The following is a 20,806-nucleotide window of genomic DNA, read 5'->3' as shown; positions in this document are numbered from 1 at the left end:
CCTTTTATAGTATGGTTTTAAACTTAAAAGAGACTATTACGTGCTTCTTCATTAAACCAAGTAAAGGCTTACTAAAACAAAAACTAATAGATAAGACAAATTTCCTTTTTCAATCTAAAGGTTCTATTATTCTGTGTTATAACTTTGTTTAGAAAATTATGTTTTAGGAATCGGTTCTAAAAATTTATCGAAATAAAATATGTAAAAATAATTAGTTTAGTTTTTATATAATTTTTGGTTTAATTATTGGAATAAGATATGTAAAAATTATTTTCTAGCTATATATGTTTGATTACTACTAAATTTATCTGCCACTTTGGGCGGTAGCTATTTGCAAATTAGCCTTCAATTCTTTGGGTTCACTAGACTTGTAGTGATTGATTCATCTATTGATAAATCGAGTTGTAATACCACACCTTTGAGTGTAATGGTGCACTCATCTCACAGTAGATGGAATGTGCGAGTTTCATATCTTTTTCTCTAGCAAAGCATTGATAAATGGAAGCTCCAATTCACATCCACGAAACATATGAGACGCATGCAAGAATTTTACATCATTTAAGTACCACTCAAAATATGTGGTTATGTTTCTGAATTATATAGTCTTTGTCCTATTTATATTAATACAAGCACACTCAAAATATTATATATTTATCTCAAAAAACTAATAATGATATTAACAAAATTTTACATCATCTGAATTCTGTACAATTAGATAATTCATTTTTAGTGAAGAGTGGTCGAAACTGTCAGACAGCGAAATAGGGGAAACTTTAAAGAATAAACTGTATTATTTGGCTGAACCAAAAATTCTGAAAATTTTATAGTAAGAATATATGTGAGTCTAGTTTCAGTTAAAATTAACGGATCTTAATTTGGAGCTTTGTAGCTCCAGATAAAAATAATTTAGTGACTTTGACTCGGATAAACAGCTTTGAATATTCATGTGAGTGAATAGTAAAATTATAGTTAATGTTGTTTAAGTGTGTTATACACATTAAGGATGTGGAATGGAGAGGAGGGGGAGGGAAATAAATATATGAATATTCTGCTAGCATGAGTTTGCATTATAAATGGTTAATTTGCATGATTTGGGCTCAGGGACTAAATTGAATAAAAGTAAAATTTTAGGGGCAATTTTGAAAAAATGTCAAAAATAACCAAATTGCATGAAATGAGTTGTTTTATTAAATAAAAAATTAATTTAGATCAAGATTGGGTAGAAAATCGAGAAAAATGGAAAATTACCAAAATGCTCTTATATCTTGGTATTTCTACAAATTAGCCTGATAAGTTCATATGACTGAAATTTTAATGATTAAATGTCAATTTAATGAATTATATAGTATATGATGATATATATTTGTTGATGAAATGAAAATAAAATAAAAATGTGAAAACCGAATAAATGATCAAATTGAGCGGAACACCGGCTTTGAGTACTTTTGATCAGTGACAAGTGATAAGTAGTAGCTTCAGCTACACTTATCTGATCAGTGACAAGCGGCAAGTGATAAGTGATAGCTTTAGCTACACTTATCTGATCAGGGACAAGTGAAAAGTGATAAATACGATCCGTGTAAGACCGTGGCAGGGCTACGGCTTCGGAAAGTGATAAGTGCATAGTAATACTATGGCAAAGTGGAAGTGAAGTATTCAATTTTCCGTAACCGTTCCCTAATTTGATTAAGGATGGTAAGTGACAAATGGTACCAAAAGAATTATAGTAAATGGATAAGTGGTAGTGAATTTATACCGGGATGATGAGTTGAATTGATGCTGTTATATAAGCTAAAATGATATTTTCATTGCAAAAATTGAGAACTTCCTAAATGTGTTAATGAATGGTATAATCAATTAAACGTTGAGTTAAATGATAAATACATATTAATATTAAACTTAATGATTTGAATTGTAAGCATGAGAAATTTGTGAATTGAATGAAATGAAAATGAAGTATTGAATTATTAAGACTTGTGAATTGCATGAATATTTATCAGGTCTCGTAGATCCTATTTATTATGATTATAATATTTTGAGGATATATTATGAATGGTTATAAAAGCATGTTAATAATTTTGAAAGTTTTAATTTAGATGAAATTTTATAACTCAGTTAAATACGTTTATAAGTGTATGTGTTCTAGTAATACCTCATACTCTATTCCGGTGTTGGATACGTGTAAGGGGTGTTACAAAAACGCAAAACAATGAATGACCATTCCACTCTTGCGGTGGTCTTCCAAACATTCCAAGCGTCAAAACCTCTGTATCTAATTAAATGACCACTTTATCCCATCCGCTCCCTATCAAGTTTTCTTTCAACTCACCAATTTTCACTCACTCCATTACCTCCAAATCCCTTATCCTTTGCAATAAACGCAATAACGACATCGCGTTTGAGGAACATAAATTCAGGTTTGTTGACTACAACAAGGGTTAGCACAAGGTTTCCACTCAGGTGAATGGACTTAGGAAGGCTCATATCCCTAAACGGTATCGTTTGCGTGTAGGTGACCACTTCCAGAACCGGTATTGAACCGGTGGGTTAGCCGTTTTGCTAGGAAAAATTTCCCTTTCCTCATTAAGGTATGTTGCGTTCTTATGCTTCTATAAAGCTATAAAATACATAGCTGTTACTCTTTGCATTTTTTAATATGTAATTCACGTATAATACAAATTACAGAACAATAAAGGAAAAAAAATTATATTTTAAACTCGAAAAATGATCGAGTTTAGATTTTAAAAATTGTAATATTATACTATCTTAAATGAGATTAATTTTATTTCTCAACCTCATTTTTTAAAGTTAGTACTTATGTTAAAACTTTCTCAAATATTAAGCAAATCATTGAGCTTGATATGATAATTTGAGTTAAGCGACCGATGAACATAGCAATTTTGGAGTATAATTATTAAAAATATTGTAGCGACCTAAAAATTTGGTTCTGGGTGCTGGTCGAAGTAATTATTGAAAACTTGAAAATCGAATCTCGATTTTATTTGAAAAATGAGTCACCATCGATCTTTTTTCTAGGTGTGATCGGACACCTTCAAAAATCTCTTTTTAGAAGAAATTAAAAAAAAAATTTCCAAAAAAAAGGCAATTTTAGGTCCACGTCAAAATCCAGAGAAAATTAAGGTTCGGGAGTCGGTTACGCGCGAGGAAGGTATTAGCACCCTCGCGACGCCCAAAATTGGTATCTCGTTAAACGTGCGTTGTCTTAATTTTTAAAAATACAAGTTCAATTTAATATTTAATTGTGATCCGATTGAAACTCGAGAAAACTTTTTTTTGTTTTTAAACACGAGAATTTTGAAACACAATAATAATTTTTGAAAACACGAATATTTTTGAAACACGAAAATATTTTGAAAACACGGAATTTTTTGAAAACACGAAAATTTGTCAAACACGGGAGTTTTTTGAAAACACGATAACATCAAAAAAAATATCCACGAGAAAATTTTTTTTTGAAAACACGAACTTTTTTCAAACACTGGAATTTTGAAAACACGAACTTTTTTTTTAATTCACGAGAAGTTTTGAAACACAGAATTTTTTTTTAAAAAAGAAACAGGAATATATTTTTTTGAAACACGGGAAATTTTATTATTATTTTCAAACACGAGAAATTTTGAAGACACGAAGATTTTTGAAACATGAGAATTTTTGAAAACACGAAATTTTTTTTAAAACACGGAAGTTTTTGAAACACAAGAAATTTTTTTTGAAAACACGAAAATTTTTGAAACACGATTTTTTTTAAGAAGTACCGTATTTAACACGAATCAATGATATTCATCCCTACATGGCGATGAAATCATCGAATTAGTGCCAAATCGATTCAACTTAATATTTAATCGTGATTCTATTAAAACACAAGAAATTCTCATTTTTAATTATTTTGTTTTTTTTAAAAACACGAGAAATTTTGAATGTTTTAAGTTTTTTTTAAAAGGGCGTCCCATATTTAACACGAGCAATCAATATTCACCCAACATAGCAATGAATTCAATGACTTAATGTTAAATCGGTTCGTTGCCTTATTTATTGAAATTATTTAAATTTAAAATTAAATTAAATTAAATTTAAAATATAAAATACAAAAATATAAAAATGCATAAAGTGCTATTAATATTAAAACGAAATAGCATAAAAATACAATCATTAAATTAAAAGTGAAATAAACGAAATTACCGAAAAGATCCGAAACACGAGTTTCGTCCAATGGATTACCCAAATTGATCTTTTTTTCTGTTTTGTTTCTTTTTTTGGGGGCTTTGCCTTTTTTTGGGCCTGGAGCTGCTGGGTTGGGTCGTCAGTCGGGTCGGGTCGGGTCAGCTTGACCCGACTGAATTAATTTTTTTATTTCTTTTTTCTTTTTTCTTTCTTTTTCTTCTTCCTTCTTTCTTTCTCTTTTTCTTTTTTTTCTTTCTTCTTTTTCTTCTTCTTTTTTCTTTCTTCCCGCTCATTTCCCCACCAACTTCTCTCTGTCTTGGCGCTTCTCCCGTCATGTGCGGTCTGACGGCCGACAACGCTCCTCCCTTTTCTTTCTCTTCTTTTCTTTTTTTCTTCCTTGTTTTTTCTTGCTTCTTGTTGTTTTTTCTTTCTTTCTTTTTTATTTTTGCTTGCTTTGCTAGGTGTTGGCGATGGTGGCGTTGTGGCGGTGGGCACGGTGGCGCTGGTGCGACGGTGGAGGTGCTGCTGTTTTGACCTTTTTTTTATTTTTTTGCTTTTGCTATTTTTTTTTGGTTGCTCCCTTGCTTCTTTTTTTTTTATTTTGTGGGGGGTTCCATTTTTTGGGGAGAAAGTCCCCTTTTATGCTTGATTTTTGCTTCTTTTTGCAGGTGGTAGGGAGGGCCTAGGTCGGCCATTGCTGCAGTGCAACTTGCGTCGATGGTGTCAGAGGGACCAAAATGTAATGGCAACAAAACTTTTAAATGGGGCCGAAACGTAATTTTGAGAAAGTTCAAGGGTCTAAATGTAATTTCAAGAAATTTTAATTTAGAAAAGTTTAGGGGTTGAACTGTAATTTTAAGAAAGTTTGGGGTTAAAAGGCAATTTTAGAAAAGTTTAGGGTCAAAATGCAAAAAAATAAGTTTTTTTAAAACACGAAATTAATACGGACAAAATTCAGTGATTACAAATATCATTTTAAAAAGAAAATTAACTATAATAAAAAGTAGAATAAAATTATCATTGATTACATTATATATAGTGTTAATGTTTCAATGCATGTGTTAAAATAATTAGACATAAAATAAAAATAATTAATACAAATTTAAACTTGAAATTAAAATGATGAGTAAAAATATTATAAAAATAAAATATTTTCAAAAAAAGTAAAAAAAAATCACGTATAACACAAATCACAGAATAATAAAGGTTTTTTAATTATATTTTGAGGAGGAATTTAAATTGAGGAAAATTGATGTATTTGTATTAATATATGTTTTATAAGTTAAGTAATATCTAAAAGTATCCAACAATGTTAATTTTTGGATTTTGTTAACCAAAACAACATTTTTATCTGGCTAATTAGTTTGTGAAGTGGTTTTTATTTATTTATAAATTATATTTACGTTAAAGCATAATTAAATATTTTTAAGAATATTATTTATATTAAAAATTAAATGAAATTTCAATAATGAAGAATTTAATTTTAAAATAACTAAAATTAATTAAAATATATTATTCAGAAACTTCCAAAAATAATTAAATATTTTTAAAAATAATTAAAATATATTTTAAATATTTTCAAGCCTAATATTTTTATCCAAATTTGAATGGGCCTTTGGGACTTAGACAGAAGTAATATTTTAAAATAAATTGTTAGTAAATATTATTATATTTATTAATTAAATTTATTTAATTTTAATCAATTTTCAATTGAAGTAGCTTTATTTTTTTATGAAATTGAGTTAGCGTTATTTGGTTTGTAACATTAACTCATGCTTAAATGCAAAAAATACTTGTAAAATAATTAAAATTAATTAAGGTACTAATTGAAAACATATCATAACCCTTCGAATCATAGATTACATTAAACTAAATTTCAAAATAAAATTACATTAGTTTCAGGTTTGTGATTTCAAAATTCCATCGGGTTTGAGTTATTTCGAATATTTCCATTTCAGTTCGGATCATTTTGGGTTTTTTTTAGTTGAGTTTGACATTAGATTTAGATCATTTTGAATTGTTTGTTTAGGTTATTTTTAGTTACTTTATTAAGAAAGAGTCATGACAATGAGAAGATGGAGCGATGACAGTTGAAGATCCAAGGAATGCCTTATGGCAAAAAATTATGTAATTTTATTTTTTTCATTTATTTTTCTAGAAATATAACCATGGAAACATTGGTTTACAGTTTTATTTTAATTACTTCATCTCTTTATATATTTATTTTATAATTGTTTATAATATTTATATTATGTAATGTTATAATTGTGATATACATATAAAATGATCCATAGTTGGTCGATTAAAAAAGAAGTGTGTTAATAAGAAAATGCATATGTTGTCTTGTGAGAAGTATAATAATGAGAAGGTGCATGAGAAAAATATATATATATTTGAAAGCTTTATCAAAGCAAAATAAAAACACTTTAGTATAATAAACGTTAAATTTAGGTCCCATAAAATTTATGTTAGAAAATTTTAAATTTTCTTTATATATTCTTTAGATTTTTTTAAAATTTTAAATTTTTTAAAAATATAAAATTTGAAAATTTATAAATTTATAAATATTTAAATATTTAAAATTATTTTTATTTTTATTTTAATTTTATTTGTAGTTTTGTTGATAGAGAGACTAATTTGCTTATTTTCAAAATTGATAGGGACCAAAAGGTTATTTACACCAAAGATGTTATTTGACTTATTTAACTTTGTAATCACTGAATTTTGTCCGGGACAAATTTCTTGTTTTTTAAGAAATTTGTATTTTGACCCTAACTTTTTAAATTTCATTTTGACCCCTAAACTTTCTTAAAATTACATTTTAACCCTTAACTTTCTTAAAATTACATTTTGACCCCAAATTTTCCAAAATTTACACTTTATCCCCAAAGGTTTTGCTATATTTGCAATCTGGTCCCTCTGGCAGATAGGCGCGATTTGCGCACCTGCCCTTCGCAATTTTCGGCCGTCGGCCCAGTGCATGGCCTCCCTCTTCCCTAGCTACCTGCTACTAGGGGTGTTCATTCGGTTAACCGACCTGAAATAGCATTAACCGAATTAACCGACCTTTCAAAATTTTTAATCGTTAACCGAACCGAAATTTTTTTCAAAAAAATTAACCGAACTGAAATTTTTTCGGTTAATTCGGTCGGTTAACCGAATTAACCGAAAATTATATGTTTTTTTATTTTTGGTTAAAAATTAACCGAATTAGCCAAATTAACCGAATTACCCGACTTAACCGAATTACCCGAATTACCCGAATTAACCGAATTAACCGAATTAACCTAATTGAATCAAACATAATTAAATTATTTTTGGACTTTTATACTTTAGTTTTAGTTTTATAATTTTATTTTAATTTATTAAATTATTTGTAATTTTTATGATTGGGTTGGGTTGGGTAATTGAGTTGGGTAATTGGGTTAGATTGAATACTTGGGTTTGGATTGGGTTTAGGTGAATAGTGGGCCTATTTATATATTATAATTTTATTTATTAATTTTTTCAGTTAACCGAAAAAATTCGGTTAACCGACCGGTTTCGAACCGAATTAACCGTTAACCATAAAATCAAAAAATAATTAACCGACTCTCGACCGAAAAAATTCGGTTAACCGACCGATTAACCAAATTTGGTCGGTTAACCGAATTTTTTCGGTTTTACCCGAATTTTGCACACCCCTACCTGCTACCTGAAGACAAAGAAAAAAAGACAAATTTGGTAAGATTAAAAGAAGAAAAAATGAAAGAGAGCAGGGGAGGGATAGCAACCAAAAAATAAATAAATAGAAGCAAAAAAAATAAAAAAAATCAAAACAGCAGCGGCCCACTGCCGTCGCACCAGCGCCACTGTGCCCACCGCCGCAACACCACCGTCGTCAACACCTACAACTCAAACAAGCAAAGCAACAAGCAAAAAAAAAGGAAATAAAAACAGCAATCAAAACCATAAAAAGAAGAGGGAAAAGAAGAGAAGAAGAAAGAAGAAGAGAAGAGGAGACACCGGCGATCGTCGCACCAGGCGGAGGAAGCGGCGATGGCGAGGAAGAGCAAGGTCGAAGGGAAAGAAGAAGAAGAGAAGAAAGAAAGAAGAAAAAAGAAAGAAAAAAAGAAAGAAAAGGGAAAGAAAAAGAAAAAATAGAAAAGGCGGTTGACCCGACCCGGCCCGAAACTTTGACCCGACCCACCAACCCCCGACCCGACCCGCGCTCCAGCGGCCCCAAAACAGCAGGCCTGCAGCAAAAAAAAAAAACAAAGCAGGCCCAACAGCAGGCCACAGCCTAACTCCCCAGCCTGTCCAGCAGGCCAGCTCCAGCAGTCCCAAGCCCAGACCAGTGCAGCCCAATAGCAGTGAAGCAGGCCCGGTTGCAGCAGCCCAGCACCAGCAGCAGCCCTGCAGCAGCGAGCAGGCCAGCCCACGAAAGCCCAACCCTGCAGAAAAAAAAAAGGAAAAAAGAAGAAGACAAAAAAAGAAAAGAAAAAGGGGAAAAAGGAGTAAAAAGGGTTCAATTTGCGTAATCCGTTCGACTAAGCTCATATTTTTGAACATTTTCGGTAATTTCGTTTATTTCATTTTTAATTTGATGCATATATTTTTATGCTATTCCGTTTTAAATATTATTGGTACTTTTATGCATTTTTATATTTTTGTATTTATATTTTTAATTTAATTCAATTTTAATTTAATTAATTTCAATAAATAAGACAACGAATCGATTTAACATTAAATCGTTGATTTCATCGCTATGTTGGGTGAATATCATCGGTTTGTGTTAAACACGATACGCCCTTTTAAAAATCGAAAATATTCAAAAATTCTTGTGTTTTTTTAATTAAAATTTTCTCGTGTTTTAATAGGATCACAATTAAATATTAAATTGAATCGGTTTGACACTAATCGTCGAGTTCATCGCTATATTAGGTGAATATCCTCGATTCATGTTAAATACGGTACGTTTTTAAAAAAAGGATCGTGTTTCAAAAATTTTCATGTTTTCAAAAATTCTCGTGTTTCAAAAAAATTTCTCGTGTTTCAAATTTTCATGTTTTCAAAAAATTCTCGTGTTTCACAAATTTCTGTATTTTAAAAAATTTTCGTGTTTCAAAAATTTTTGTGCTTCAAAATTCTCGTGTTTTAAAAAAATTCATGTTTCAATCAGATCACGATTAAATATTAAATTTAACTTGTATTTTTGAAAATTATGACAATGCGCGATTAACGAGATACCAATTTTGGGCGTCGCGAGGGTGCTAATACCTTCCTCGCGTGTAACCGACTCCCGAACCCTAATTTTCTCTGATTTTTTTAACGTGAACCTAAAATTGACTCTTTTAAAGAATTTTAAAAAGAATTTATCTTTTAAAAAGAGAATTTAATAGGTGTCCGATCACATCTAGAAAAAAAGATCCGTGGCAACTCCCTTTTCAAATAAAATCGAGATACTATTTTTAAATTTTCAACAATCAATTCGATTAGCGCCCGCGCCAAGTTTTTAGGTCGCTACAAACTTATTTGAATTGTAAAATTCAAATCGACTTAAACTCGAATTACTTATTCTAGTTGACTCGAAAAAATTGAATAACTCGATTTGATTAACTCGAAATCAAGTTTTGCTCGCTCATAGATGCATCGACAAAATATAAATTATAAAAATAGAGTATTTTATAGATTTAAGTTTTAATTGTATTGTAATCTTAGTATATTTTTTCAAGTTAGTCTAAAAATTTAAATTTAAATTTAAATTTAATAAATTTTATTAAAGTAAATAGTAATTTTATTAAATTTAAAAGGAAGATTTATAAGTTAATAATAATTGAAGATTGCATTTCAAAATAAAGTTTAAATTTTTTATTAAATATTATTCACATTAAAAAATAAAAAAACCCAAATTACGCTCCCAACCCTTTCCCTAAACACCACTTCGCAACCCAAAATTTACACTTCTTCTGCTACTGCCGCTGCCATTTCTGCTTTCAAGATATGGGTAAGCTTCCTTCTTCTTTTATTCTTCGTTCGGTGGTTAATGCTGGAAGCCATCTTTCTAATTTCCACTCTTTTTCTTCTTCTTCTATCACCATTGCTACCCACATCGAATGCCTAAGTAAGAAACCCATGTCCATGCCTGTTAGAGGAAAGGGAAAAAGAGACCACCACTTCGATAATGTTGATCATGCTTTGAGTTTGTTCAATAAGATGATTGAAAAGTACCCAAAGCCTTCAATTGTGGAATTCAATAAATTATTAGGAGCCATTGTTAAGATGAAACATTATGCCATTGTTGTTTCTAAGTATAGACAGATCGAATTATTGGGAGTTTCCCACGATGGTTATTCTATGAGCATCTTGATTAATTGCTTTTGTCAATTAGGTCGAATTGATTTTGGGTTGTCTGTTTTGGGGAAAATGCTGAAGTTAGGTGTTGAGCCTGATGTTGTAATTTTTTCAACTTTGATTAATGGGCTTTGTAATCAAAGTAAGATTTCTGAGGCCGTTCGTATGTTCGATGAAATGACTGAAAAAGGTTATCAACCTAATTTGATTGTTTACAGTACAATGCTTAAGGGATTGTGTAAGACCGGTAATACTGGTAGAGCTGTTAGGTTTCTGAGGCTGATGGAAAGCAGAGGTTATGAACCCGATATTGTAGCATATAACACTGTCATTGACTGCCTTTGTAAGAACGGTTTGTTACAGGAGGTTCTGAATCTCTTATCTGAAATGAAGGTTAAGGGCATTAGACCAAATATCATAACTTATAACTGCTTAATTCATGGTATGTGTAATTTGGGCCAGCAGGAGGAGGCAACAAGGCTTTTGAATGAAATGGTTGGTAACAATATTTCACTTGATATTGTCATGTATAATACATTGGTTGATGCTCTTTGCAAGGAAGGAACGATTTCTAAAGCTGTAGAGATCGTTGACACAATGAGAAAGCAAGGCATTGAGCCTAATGTTGTCACGTACAATACATTGGTTGATGCGCATTGCAAGGAAGGTATGGTCTCTGAAGCAGAGGATATTGTTGACGCAATGATAAAGCAAGGCATTGAGCCTAATGTTGTCACGTATAATACATTAGTTAATGGCCATTGCTTGCGGAATGAAATGGATAAAGCTAGAATAGTTTTCAACTTGATGATTGAGAAGGGTTGTGCACCTGATATAGTTACTTACAGCACCATGATCAATGGATATTGCAAAGATAAAAGGTTAGACGAAGCAATGGAACTCTTTCATGAAATATCTCAAAAGGGACCAATCCCGGATACTGTCACATACTGCACTCTTATGCAGAGTCTGTTTCAGTTAGGGAAAGTTTCAACTGCATGTGAACTTTTTAGAAAGATGCTTGCTTCTGGACAAGTTCCAGATATAGCGACCTGTTTGATTTTGCTGGATGGTTTATGCAAAACAGGTCATATCGAAGAGGCATTGAGACTTTTTCAAGCAATGCGAAACAGTGGGTTGGAACTTGATATTGTCCCATATAATATCCTAATTGATGGGTTGTGCAAAGTTGGGCATATCGAATTTGCCAAGGAATTATTTCATCAACTCTCAGACAACAGCTTAAAACCTAGTGTTTACACATATTGTATAATGATTAATAGACTGTGTAAAGAGGGATTGCCAGATGAAGCATACAGGTTGTTTGGGAGCATGGGAGATAATGACTGTTTGCCTAATAGCTGCTGTTATAATGTAATGATTCGGGGGTTCCTTCGCAACAGCTATACTTCAAAGGCAACACAACTTCTTACGGAAATGGTTGGTAAGGGCTTTTCTGCAGATATATTCACTGCCACCTTATTTATGGATCTTATCATATACTCTAATAAATCAATCTTGCTCTGAAATGTTTCACAAATTGTGTAAAGATCATCACTTGCAATGTGAATCAGTTGTACATAACCATTGCAGAGTGATAAAAGATTGTGGAAACTAGAGTGAGGTTTAGTGTCTATTTTCAATATTGTTGATTTTGATCTGACTTGTGTAGCTTGTTGATCTTGATCTTAGCAACTTCTTGATCTTTTTGGTGGTGATGTTAAGAAATTAGGGGAAAACCAATATTGCTTGTGAATTTTAAAGCAGGGGCATTTGTATGAACAACTAAACATGAGTTGAGAATAAAAGGAATTGAAATAAATATTAAGGTGACTTAATGGCATTGATCTACGTGTGTTGTGTTGAGTAATAAAGGGTTGAATGTTTATATAAAGGAGGGTAGTGATTTCAGCCTATCCCCAACAGTCCCTGTACTGTCCTTGCAAAGAATGCTCCTCAGTGCAGCAGATGGTGGATTCAGCAGCCAGCTTAGGCCAAACGCATTGGCTTCCCGGACAATGTGATGTATCTTGACCTTCCTTTGCCGATTCTAAAGAACTCGAATTGTGCGATCTACTCTGCTTAGCAGCAGACTCATCCAATATGATGCGGACAGCAGCAGCACTGTCGCTCTCAATCTCCACACGCCTAAAGCCTTGGATCCGAAGAAGATTCAAACCGTCCAAAATGAGCCACAATTCAGCTTCAAGCAGCGAGCAACATCTCATATTTCTAGTATACTGCCACAACCACGATCCATTCCTGTGTGTATTAATGAATTTATTTTTGTTTTCAACCCGGCCTAACCTGATTTTCAATTAAATATTTTTTAAAATAAATTTACTTAAATTTAATTATAAAAATAAATAGATAATAATATAAAATCATATATTTTATCATTTTAATATTGTAAATTATTAAAAATAAAATAAAGATGCAATAAATTCTATTTTGGGTAAATTACACCAATAGTCACTAACTTTGGGGTAGCTGACAAAACAGTTACATAGATTTTATTTCAGTCACTCAACTTTAGAAAAATAACAAAACAGTCATTAACGTTATAAAAAACTGACAAATCAGTTATTTATTAACATTTTCTATTATTGTCTTAATGGGATCGCTGATGTGGACAATTAACTTGCCACATTGGAAACCCAATTAACGCAATTAGCTGATGTGGCAGATTGAAATGGAATTTACCTAAAATTAGGCCCAGAATGGGAAAAAAATTTGGGGAAAAAGTTTTGGCAGACGAAACCTAGAAAAGCTCGTAACTATCGTGAGGCATGATTTTTTTCCATAGTAGTGAAAATTAAAAATCGACGACGAAAATGGTGAGTCTGGCATCGAAACGGTTGACTGGGCTAACGTCAAGGAGATTCCGTCACAACCCATTCATCGGCATCGGTTTAGTTGGAGCTTCTGCTTGTGCGATGATATGAAGCTTCAAACCAAAATCGACGACAAAACAACAAAAATCAGCAAAAACAAAAATACCAAATAGCAAGCATCCAAAATCAAACCAGCAAAAAAAGAGCAAGAATCCCAAATTGGCTTGCATCAAAAGAGGGAAGTAAAAAAAAAAAACTAAAAAAGAAGAGAATCAAAAGAGAAGAAACCCACACCCAGTTTGGTTTTTGTGGGTTGGAGAGCTCAAGCCAGGTCGATGATTGGAGTGGTTAAGAGTCATGGTTGGTCGAAGAAAAGCTGTGGCCGGAATATGGTGGTGATCAGACGGTGGACGGCGAAGATCTGTTGAAGCCTTGTTCGAAGGTTTAAGTTTTTAATATTGATATTTTGAAGGCTTATTGGGAAATCTGAAGTGAGACTTGAGAAGAGCAAAAGAGGAGCCATTTGGAAATGACGATTGGCCAGAGAAGGCCATGAATGACAGTGACTAGAGTTAAGAGAAAAAAAGAAAAAGAGAGAAGAAAAAAAGGGACAAAGATTCAACAGATAACAACAAACTGAGTTGTAGCTCTACCTTGGAGGAACAAAACGGTCAAATTATAGTATATGTATATGTATCTGAGACGCATGCAAGAATCTTACATCATTTAAGCACCACTCTATAATGCGTGGTGCTCTGACACTTAAGTTGTGTATATGTATCTGAATTATATAGTCTTTGTCCTATTTATATTAATATAAGCACACTCAAAATATTATATATTGAACTCAAAAAACTAATAATGATATCAACAAAATAAAAATATACCAAGATTTTTTTTATTTTTTAAATGGCATAAATGGATAATTTTCCCCTTAAATATATTCTGTCCGGAAGAAAACCCATTTTACAAAAATGGGGTATATCCAAAGGAAAAAATCGTTGAGGAATAAAAGAACAACAATAGATGTGATGGATTCATTGAAATAGAAAGAGAGATCAATTATACAGTGAAACTAAAGAGAAAAATATTAGGGAAAAAAACAACAACGATAACGATAGCTTACAATTTAGGAAGGAGTAGTAGGAGGGGTTAGTCCATTATTTTAGTGTATAAAAACACAACAAAACGCAAAACAATGAACGACCATTCCACTCCTGCGGTGGTCTTCCAAACATTCCAACCGTCAAAACCTCCGTATCTAATTAAATGACCACTCTATCCCATTCGCTCCTTATCAAATTCTCTCTCAACTCGCCAATTTCCACTCACTCCACTACCTCCAAATCCCTTATCCTTTGCAAGAAACACAATAATGACATCGCGTTTGAGGAACATAAATCCGGGTTTGTTGACTACAACAAGGGCTAGCACGAGGTTTCCACTCAGGTGAGTGGACTCAGGAAGGCCCATATCCCTAAACGATATCGTTTGCGTGTAGAAGGCAACCGCTTCCAGAAGGTTCTGGAGCTGAATCATTGGGAAAATGTTGAACCGGTGGGTTGGCTGTTTTGCTAGGAAAAATTTCCCTTTCCTCATTAAGGTATGCCGCGTTCTTATGCTTCTATAAAGCTATAAAATTCATAGCTCTTACTCTTTGTATTTTTTAATATGTAATTCACGTGTAATACAAATTACAGAACAATAAAGGAAAAAAAATTATATTATAAACTCGAAAAAAGATCGAGTTTAGATTTTAAAAATTGTAATCTTATACCATCTTAAATGGGATTAATTTTATTTCTCAACCTCATTTTTAAAGTTAATATTTATGTTATAACTTTCTCAAATATTAAGCGGATCTTTGAGCTTGATATGATAATTTGAGTTAAGCTAACGATGAACATAGCAATTTTGGAGTATTATTATTAAAAATCATTTTAAAAAATTAACTCTAATAGAAAGTAGAATAAAATTATCGTTGACTACATTATATATAGTGTTAATGTTTCATTTGATTACTAGTATAATAATATAAGGAAAAAATTAATTAATACATGTGTTAAAATAATTAGAAATAAAATAAAAATAATTAATACAAATTTAAACTTAAAACTTAAAATGATGAGTAAAAATTATTATAAAAATAAAACATTTTCAAAAAAGTAAAAAAATCACGTATAACACAAATCATAGAATAATAAAGATTTTATTACTATTATTATTATTATTATTATTATTATTATTATTATTATATTTTGAGGAGGAATTTAAATTGAGGAAAATTGATGTATTTGTTGTAAAATAAAATATTAATATATGTTTTATAAGTTAAGTAATATCTAAAAGCATCCAACAATGTTAATTTTTGGATTTTGTTAACCAAAAACTCATTTGGACTACCACGTAGGACCACCGTTAGGAAGGTAATGGAGCTGAACAGTAGAGTGACCACTTCGTAGCAAAACGATAATATAAGTGACTAAAACATAACATTTCAAACATAAGTGACTAAAATGTAATATAAGGCAAACAAAAGTGACTATTTTTACGATTTACCCTAAAAATTAATTAAAAAATATATTATTTAAAAAATTAATTAATAATTAAATTTATAAAATCACATTCAATGAACAACATCTATTTTTTTAATTTACATAAAATTCGATAGGTATGGTTTACATAAAATATTAATAATTTAAAAATATGTAAATCTACTATTTTGAACAATTTACCAACCGGCTAGGTCGGCTGAGTTAGGTGACCATTTTCAAGCTGGAGGCTTGAGCCGGCGGATTTAATATTTCCGCACCTTACAATACTCTTTAATGACATTGCAAATATCTGAATTAGATTGGATTAGTTGATTAGTTAAATTCAAAATTTATTAAGAGATACAAAATTAGTTGATTCTTAAATCAGTACGGACAAATTAAATCAAATTAAAATAAATCAGTTAAATTAATCAAACAGTGAACTAATGATCTGTTTGATTCGATCACTATTAGTCACTCAACTATTGCTATGTTTCGTTTTTGGTCACCTTATTATAGAAAGTTATAAAATGGTCACTCGATTATTCAATTTTGCCTTTTTTGGTCACTAGTTGTTAAATAGCTAGCGGTATAATAGTAACATTAACCCTCAACATTTATATATTGTATATATTTAGCATTTGATTCTAAAAAAAATTAACCTCTAACATTTACCCATCGTGTAATTTGATCTTCTTCTTTTTTGCAATATTGCTTTTCTTTGTGACCTTTTCACCTAAAAAGCTAAAAATTAAATTTTATCGTTAAATTTGATTGAAAATATACCAAAATGAAAACATCCAAAAATTCAAGATATAATTTCATCGCTTCTCATTCATTTAAAATTAACCTTCAGTGTTACAAAAAAGAAAGAAACAAAGTAAAGCTGCAAAAAAAAAAAAAGAGATCAAATTACATAATGCGTAAATGTTGAGGGTTCAATTTTTTAGAATCAAGTTTGATTGATTCAATGTATAAATTCGGTTAAAGTTGCTATTATGTCAAATTTAAAAGCTGTCAAGTTATCTTTCCATTAATATTTAACTGCTAGTGACCAAAAAAGAAAAGGTCCGTTAATTAGGTGACCATTTTGTAACTTTTTATGGTTGAGTGACTTAAAAAAAAAAAACTAATAGTCGGGTGACTACTAGTGTAGTTTACCCTTTGAAATAAAAACATATTATTTTTGTAAAAAAATAAATAGTATTTTTTAAGTAAGTAATTATCAATTTTTATTTGTAATTTATTGAGATGATATTTTTAACTCATGACAACAAATTAATTCAAAATAGTTATATTAGTATAGATAATAAAAATAATTACCTTGAAAACTACATTCAACATAAAATAAGTCTTTAATAAAGTGTAATTTAGCTGGAGTTGTTTAAGGAAAACAATTAATATTTCCATATCTATATTATTATTATTATTATTTAAATATTTGACTGAATTAATGTAATCTGTCAATTAAATTTTAATTAATTGGAAATTGAAAAAAAAACTCGTTTTAGTTTTTAAATTTATTTTTCATTATCTATTTTTATTTCTAAAAAAATATTTTTATTTTCTAATTTTTACAAAAATGAAAATAAAATAAAACATTTTTTTTGTGAAACAAAATAAAAGCAAACAAAAGAAATTAAGCTAGTCCCCCAAGCGAAGATCTTCCAAAAGGCGCAATCCTGTTCTCTTATCGTAAACCATTTAAACCAAACTATCTGCAGTCTTGTTCTCATCTCGAGGGATGTTGAATGCTCCAATGAAGGACTTTTGATAAGAGTTGATGGATTCTCCTAATTAGAGCGGACTTGGAATCTCCTACAAATGCCTTTGGAATGGTGTTAACAGCTTTACAACTATCCGTTTGAATTAAGATATACTTGAAACCCTGATATAGTGACAGATTCAATCCATCCAAGATGCCCTATAGTTTAGCCTCCAACATATCTGCAGAAACTAAAAATCCATTCATTATTGCATTCTCGTACCAAGCTTCCAACTGCTGCAAAATCATCCTCAATTTTGATCCACCCATCTGTGTTCAAATGCATCCAATTATGTGCTAAGTGTGGACTAGTAGGAGAACTACATGTCCTCTGTGAAGGCAGCCTCGAAAAGGACGCATACTGTCTTGCCCAACCATAATAAACCTTGATGATTTCCTCCGTGCTTCAAGTGATATCCTGAAAAACAAAACTATTGCGATTTTTCCATAAACATTAAGAAATCATCCCAAAAAGACAAGACCAATCAATTCTATTCGAACCAAAAGATAACATTGTTTGGAGGTTTTCTGTCATCCATTCATGAAGGGATCCAAACTAAAAACGAACTTGTTTTTCAATAGGATTAAGCTTGTTCCAAATGTCCCTAGCCATAGGACAATCTCTAAGGACGTGCAGTAGCTCTTCTAGGTCATGCCCACAAATTATACAAGTGCTGACCCTTACCCTTTCTACATTCATGAGTAATCGACATTTTAGAACGAGCCAAATGAAGAATCTAACCATTATGGTCCTTGAAACTTCCAAGGAAGCTGCCAAATAGAACCATCACCCGTAACCATATCCCTAAGAGAACAGTCCATATCAAAGTTTGAAACATATGGGATCTGCTTGATAAGAAGGCCAACCTTTGGAATCCAAAGATCTTTCCAGTAATACAAAGTCTTTAATATTTTTTTGTGTCTATATGGATTTGAATCAAGCTAAAATCTATTGTTTTCATCATTTTCAATTTTACAAAGCATTTTTAGTGAAAATAATAAAAAAATTATATTTTAATTTCTGTATATTTTCATCTTCCAAAATAATTTTAAAAATTCTAACCAAACACTTTTTACAAAGTAGGTTATATTATTGGAGGATGTTTTTATCTTTTGATATAAATTTAATAAAATTCACATGATGGGATTTAAACTTTAATGTCATACTTCTTAAACTTCCAACTTTATTATTTCAACCAAAGTTTGATTTGGTTCTTTTATAATATTTTAATACATATAAATTTTTACATAATTTCTTTTACTCATAATCTAATTTTATTTACAAAAATATATATTTCAAAAAGAAATTACCTTGTATTTGTATAAAAGTGATATAATTAATTTTAACTTAACAAAATAAAATAATTCATGTTACTTTTAATTTACATTTATACTAGAATTTGATACAAAGATTATGTTGGAGGTCTTTTATTTAATTTCTTTTGGAAAATAATGCATGTTTTCTCTTTAAAAGATGGTTAATTTTTATAAAGTAAAAGGTCGGTACTTTTTAAGTAAAAATGTGGGTAAGGGAATGTAAATAGTCGAGGAGTTCGTTGGCTGAGTTTAAATATTATATAAACACATTTTATATTTGTTCGAGTCAGACTCATTTTAAACGAGTCTGATTTTTTTTTATTTAAGTCCATTTTCAAGCCTAATATTTTTATCCAAATTTCGAACAGGCCTTTGGGACTTAGACAGGTAGTAATATTTTAAAATAAATTGTTAGTAAATATTATTATATTTATTAATTAAATTTATTTAATTTTAATTAATTTTCAATTGAAGTAGCTTTATTTTTTTTATGAAATCGAGTTAGCGTTATTTGGTTTGTAACATTAACTCATGCTTAAATGCAAAAAATACTGGTAAAATAATTAAAAATAATTAAGGTACTAATTGAAAACATATCACTACCCTTCCAATCATAGATTACATTAAACTAAATTTCAAAATAAAATCACATTAGTTTCAGGTTTGTGATTTCAAATTTCTATCGGGTTTGAGTTATTTCAAATATTTTCATTTCGGTTCGGATCATTTTAGGTTTTTTTTAGTTGAGTTTGACATTAGATTTAGAGCATTTTGAATTGTTTGTTCAGGTTATTTTTAGTTACTTTATTAAGAAAGAGTCCATGACAAGGAGAAGATGGAGCGATGACGGTTGAAGATCCAATGAATGCCTTATTGGAAAAAATTATGTAATTTTATTTTTTTCATTTATTTTTCTAGAAATATAACCATCGAAACATTGGTTGACAGTTTTATTTTAATTACTTTATCTCTTTATATACTTATTTTATAATTGTTTATAATATTTATATTATGTAATGTTATAATTGTGATATATATATAAAATGATCCACAATTGGTCTATTAAAAAAAAAGTGTGGTAATGAGAAAATATATATGTTGTATCTGTGAGAAGTATGATAATGAGAAGGCATGAGAAAAATATATATATTTGAAAGCTTTATTAAAGCAAAATAAAAAACACTTTAGTATGATAAACGTGAATTAATAATTAACTTATTTAGGTCCCATAATTTTTATGTTAGAAAATTATAAATTTTCTTTTATATTCTTTAGATTTTTTTAAAAATTTTAAAATTTTTAAAAGTATAAAATTTGAAAATTTATAAATATTTAAATATTTAAAATTATTTTTATTTTTAATTTTATTTGTAATTTTTGTTGATAGAGAGACTAATTTGCTTATTTTCAAAATTGATAGGGACCAAAAGGTTATTTACACCAATATGTTATTTGAATTATTTAACTTATTGAATTGTAAAATTCAAATCGACTTAAACTCGAATTACTTATTCTAGTTGACTCGAAAAAATTGAATAACTCGATTCGATTAACTCGAAATCAAGTTTTGCTCGCTCTTAGATGTATCGATAAAATATAAATTATAAAAATAGAGTATTTTATAGATTTAAGTTTTAATTGCATTGTAATCTTAGTATATTTTTTCAAGTTAGTCTAAAAATTTAAATTTAAATTTAATAAATTTTTATTAAATTTAAAAGGAAGATTTATAAGTATATAATAATGTTAATAATAACTGAAGATTGCATTTAAAAATAAAGTTTAATTTTTTTATTAAATATTATTCACATTAAAAAAATTAAAAACCCAAATTACGCAAC

At 30.0% G+C, this 20,806-nt stretch overlaps 1 protein-coding gene across 1 annotated transcript; it reads left to right on the top strand.

The window, feature by feature from the left end:
* Positions 1-10,064: 10,064 nt before the first annotated feature.
* On the top strand, positions 10,065-12,171 carry LOC128032016 (pentatricopeptide repeat-containing protein At1g63330-like). Its single transcript, XM_052630815.1, has one exon. It carries the CDS (start codon positions 10,165-10,167, stop codon positions 12,040-12,042), a length of 1,878 nt encoding a protein of 625 aa, XP_052486775.1. The 5' UTR covers positions 10,065-10,164; the 3' UTR covers positions 12,043-12,171.
* The last annotated feature ends 8,635 nt before the right edge of the window (positions 12,172-20,806 follow it).

The sequence above is a fragment of the Gossypium raimondii genome, chromosome 5 (genome assembly GCF_025698545.1).
Source record: "Gossypium raimondii isolate GPD5lz chromosome 5, ASM2569854v1, whole genome shotgun sequence".
Taxonomy (NCBI): Eukaryota; Viridiplantae; Streptophyta; class Magnoliopsida; order Malvales; family Malvaceae; genus Gossypium; species Gossypium raimondii.
The sequence above is the reverse complement of the archived record's forward strand: the minus strand, read 5'-3'. Positions and strand labels throughout refer to the sequence as shown.